This window comes from Poecilia reticulata, linkage group LG21 (genome assembly GCF_000633615.1).
Source record: "Poecilia reticulata strain Guanapo linkage group LG21, Guppy_female_1.0+MT, whole genome shotgun sequence".
In the NCBI taxonomy this organism is placed as follows: Eukaryota; Metazoa; Chordata; class Actinopteri; order Cyprinodontiformes; family Poeciliidae; genus Poecilia; species Poecilia reticulata.
Window position 1 is genome coordinate 25,725,877 of NC_024351.1, and position 5,135 is coordinate 25,731,011.

General features: G+C 35.1%; 1 protein-coding gene across 1 annotated transcript in view; it reads left to right on the top strand.

The window, feature by feature from the left end:
• Positions 1-466: 466 nt before the first annotated feature.
• The window catches only part of LOC103458061 (mucin-2-like), a 16,348-nt gene continuing 11,679 nt past the window's right edge, over positions 467-5,135 (top strand). Inside the window, exon 1 of the mRNA XM_008398609.1 lies at positions 467-518. Within this exon, the coding sequence (XP_008396831.1) occupies positions 467-518 (52 nt within the window). The remainder of the gene's footprint in view (positions 519-5,135) is intronic.

The following is a 5,135-nucleotide window of genomic DNA, read 5'->3' on the forward strand; positions in this document are numbered from 1 at the left end:
TGTAAATGTCAGGCCACAGAACAAAAGACAGTATATGAATTGTTCCCACAATGACAGAGGTGTTCTGTATTCACATCTATTAGTTATGTTTAAGTAACTTGAGTGTTTAGTTTCCAAATGACTAAAGACAGRTTTCCCTGCYTCCCAGTCCTGTTATTCTGATCCGAGTCTCAGCTTTGAAGGAATATACATGTTGTGTCATAAGTTATTTTGTTTTGAGTGTGAAAAACATGATGCAAGACAAAGCAGCTGGATGGACAATAGAATTTGTTCTCTGTTGTAACTAGCAGCAATTATTAAGTTGCATAATCCAATTGCTCTGTTGGTTAATGTATGTGATGTCAATAAAAAAGCTCCACAGGATACAAACTTGTACAAACCTGCTGGTACCATTCTACAACAAGTGAGTGGAGAAAAATCCTCGACTTTCTATTCAACTAAACTAATTTACYTGATTTGCCGAGWCATGATGCAGCGTGGAACCAACAAYCCCAAAATGATCTTTAACAAGAATGCAGGTAAGTTTCTCATATCTAATAATCCCTGAGATCACAGAAGTGTGTAGAATATGCAGCCAGACAAAGACAAAGACTGCTATGTGCTTTTTGAGATCAAATAATCCATCAAAGTGATCAAAGTGAGTCAATGACTCAACAAATGGACTGGTACCACTTTCTACATCTACCGATTTTATACATAATGGCCAAATTATGTTTTTTAGAAAACCTTTTTWTATGCACTTCTGTGGTAAAATCCATATAAAACGATCAGAGGCAGATTTACTTTAATAACATTTTGGGACAAATATATTCTTAGGAATAGTTTTACTACATCATACTCCTTACTCTAACTTAAATAATGTTTTATAAAATAGACTGCTTGAGTAAAATTTGTGAATACTCTAACCCTGTCATGCATGAATTATGATCATTTATGTCAGGATTTTTTCCAAAGTGTTTTTGAAATTCTTTTTAAAAAATTGTAAAAAAGAATAAATACAATAATTAAATTCTAGGATGTTTTTCCAGGTCATCAGTTGAAATGTGCTCCAAATGCAAAGTTATTCAGAAAATACATCAGTAGAGTTAGTCTGCAGGGGTTTCTCGATATCACAATAATTTATTTTTACCTGCAAAAGCTTCTACAGTAGAGGAAGGAACTGGAGTTTGTCGGCATGATTTTTCGGTTGTTTGCCATGTTGGATTTAACAAATATTTTCTGGCACTAGCAGTGGACAACCAGAAGTTGATAGTGTATTGTATGATGCACTAGTGCCACTTCAGAGTTCTGTATGCATTTATAACAGAAAAATCCACAAGAAACACAATAAAATGGTTTTTGATAGCCGTCCACTGCAGTGACCACTATGCAGGAAAGGGCTAAATACTGTGAGTAATTTTACTAAATCAAGAAACAAACAAAAAAATGATTGGGATACAGTCCTACCTACAGGTTACGTTAAAGTGAGACATCTTGTTTCTGCACAAGCTTTGTTATTCTAAAGTTATTTTCTACCTGCTGAGCCTGACATGGCATTAGAAATGTTTGTCAGGTGGTGAAAGGCTGATTTTATAACCGTCTTTACGTGTCTCTGAGGGTTCAGGTCAGAGTTCATCACTGCTCCCAGATTTCAGCCTGATCTCTGGTTTCTATCTGTAATAACTGAAGCTGTGTGCTGACTCTAGATCATTTCTCTTCATGATTATAACTTCAGTTTTGCTGAAAGTTACGACACACTCAGCATAACTACATATGGATCCAGATCAGGTCAGCTAATCACTGACCTGATCTGGTGTGTGATTAGCTGTAGCAAGTCTGGCTCAGGTTCAGAGACTATTGCTTTTTTTTTTTTTACACAGCGTCGGCCTCTTTTTTATTACCAAGTTGAACATGATAGACATTATTAACCCACATTAGCATCATTTGGGTGATGCTAACATWTTTCTCACTTGAAGCAGTTTTCACACTGTAGCGACTGKAACTCATCATCATGTTACCTCTAATCGCTTCCACCCTGTTCTATTGATAATCCTCCATGAAGTCCACCTAGACTAAACCACTAAAACCAAATTAACCACTAAAAAACCACTAAAAAAATAAAAAAAGGAAAATGTGRTAATATAATCCATTATGCTATAGCTGACCTTTCAGATTTTAAGACTTGTGTTACAWMMACCCACGGTGTTGAACAAAAGAACCAGACTAAGAGACTGAGTGAAATGATTAAACCYGTTGAGTCAGTGCCTGTACAGTTTGTGGCTAGTGGTTGTTGAGGAAATTTTTAAAAAACTTTTTTTCCCCCCTGTGGTTCTTGGATTTTAATGCTTTGACATTCTTTTGCCAGCATTCAGCATATTGCTCTAACGCTGACGGCAGGAGAGTKGTGGTAAGAAGGCCCATTATTTTCTGCTCCAAGCGACGTTTTTGTTCTTTGTCAAACTGCTTTTCTTCACTCTGTCTGACCTATGTTTTTTTCTTTTTGTATTGCGGGTGATGGTATACTTCTCAGAAAAGTGACTCTTTATCTTTTCTCTGTCACTTGTTTGTCATGTTATCAAGTGTATTCTGTGATCTTTTCTCAGATCGTTTTGAAATCAGTTTAATTTACCTTTAGCTGTAATACACCTGCAAACCGAACCAAACTATGCAGCGAGAATTTAAACCTTTTTAATATTCAAAAATATAAAGATATGTCATTGATATCTTCACTGACAGTATCAGGGGGATAACTAAGACAACCTGTGAAAGTTTGGGTGACATAAGCAAATAAMCTTGTTGTTGAGMCTGTTACAAATAAAATCGTRAACTAGGATGAGATTKCATGACATAAATATTAAATATTGTTGGGAAATGATTCATGATAGACACCTGTTGTCTCAGCTCAGATCATCTTTGGGATCTTTGGTTATTTTTGTTGCTGAAAATTTAAGAAAATGTGAATTGAAAACATCCATGCCGTCGTTTCTGGCAWGGATGACATAAACAGGCATTTTTGTAGGCCTGTTTAAAATTTGAATAATGGAAGGACTATGTAGTTGCTAAACTGAAAACTGATAAAAATTCATATTCACAACTGCTTTGGGTCTTGTTTCTGTATTTATACGGCTTTTAGTAGAAAGTTAGAAAAACTTTTAGATCTTTTTTTTTGTTTGTTTTTTTGTTAGGGTACTCTTAACCCAAATTGACTTTTCTAGAAAATTGAATAAACCCATTATCTTAAATTGTTCCAGCTTCCACATAATGATGAAACTAAGCAGGTTTAGTTGCGTTAACTTAGTACCTCAGTACTGGTTCTTCTTTTCTTGGAGCAGCTTGGAACAGAAGTGGTTCAAATATGACTTGATGTTTGCATTTTGTCAAACATCAAGTCCCGTCTCTCACATAAAAGTCTTACAATGAGAATTTTCTGATGACACAATCCAGCTGACCTCAATCCACTGCACAAAGTCYGTCCGCTTACATTGATGAAATGAAGAACTTAGTCCAGTTGTTTGTTAACTTGATTTTAAATGTCTGTCCTCACATCTACAACAGAGATTTTACAGTTTAAGCAGATTTAAAGTCTCAGGTGTGGATCAGAGTGTAATATTTTAATTCTGCCAGGCTGCACTCCGGAGCAGTTAGATTTGTTCTTGCAACAGCAGCTTCACAATTACAGAGATATTTAAACTGGCTCTGATGTGCAGACAKACAGACATTCAGGCCAGCTTAAAGGCAGACAGAATGTGCAATACTTCCAAAGTTTGTGCAGTGAATGTTAGAGAGATGTTYTTTTTAAAGAATCCCTAAACCACTAATTCACATGCTTATGTTTATTTTATAGCTCCCAAAATGAACATTTTGCTAGTTAATGACTTAGTTTGCAAACTAAATATTTAGATCCAAATTCAATATTTCTTTTCCAAATTATATATTTTTCAAGCTAAATATTTACCTAAGACTTTATTTATCTTACTAAATAAAGACGTAGCTAGCAGGATAGCATGCTAACYGAATATTTAGGTCCAATATTAATATTAACACTAATTAGCAAATTAGCTAATATGCAAAACTCTGAAATCTAAAAATGTGTGAATAACATGGTGAAAATATGACTGAAAAACAAACACTCATATTTTTTTTYGYTCTCTGACAGGATAAATATACCAAAATATTGCTCTTAATCGTTTACTGTGTAACTTTACAAGTGGAAGGGGGTCATTTAAACACAGAATGACTCCCTGTACATCACCAAACTAGTGACGTGTTCAGAAGTGGTCATCATAAATGTCTGATCTCAGTCCCACAGGAAATATGTGAGCAGAGCAAATAAGGTGTGTGAGCCAGGTGACCTAGAAAACCCTCTGGGTTACAGGAGTTCCCTCTGGAGGATTTGGCCAAAATTCCAGCAAGCTGTTTGAAGAAGAGTGTGGAAGGTAACCTGAAATGTTTGATCCAATTCATAAGCTTWAAGAGCTTTTGTCCCAAATGCTAAAGGAATCATACAGTAGATGACTTTTGATATGCGCYGTAATTTTTGTTTCTGTCTTCTTATTCTTATACTTAGCCAAATACAATAATTCCAGTTAATCCAAATGACCTGAAACAAGAAATGTTCAACATATTTTAATGTCAGTCAGTGAATCTTTTTTTTTCTCTTCACCCAATGTAATGCAAATGAAGAGCAGATAGGATAAAAATCAGCCATTGTGTCAGAGCACACGTAAGTTGGAATGTGGCACACATTTGATAAACCCAATCAGTAATCTGTTTCCTCCTRAAACCAGTTTATACGTCCAGCAACAGAGATCAAAACGATAAAACAAATGAAATGCTCCTTTTCTCAGGAGAATTCTTAGGTTTTGCTTTCTTTATTGCACTGTCTAACATTTGACTCTTATAAGTAGTCTGTAAACTCTTTTTTTTTTTTTTAACAGAATTTGTTCGGAGTTGATATAAATCTCTTTGTCTAGTTTTCTAATGCTCATTAGAAAACTTTGGCCCAGCATTATACGTTTTTATTTGATTTAGTTCAGGGATTCCCAGATTTTTCCACACCATGGCCCCCAAACCTCTGGGATTATTACTTTACTATATTACAAACCCACAGACGATGCTACAAAATACGTAAACAAAAATAAAAAGACTTTTATGGG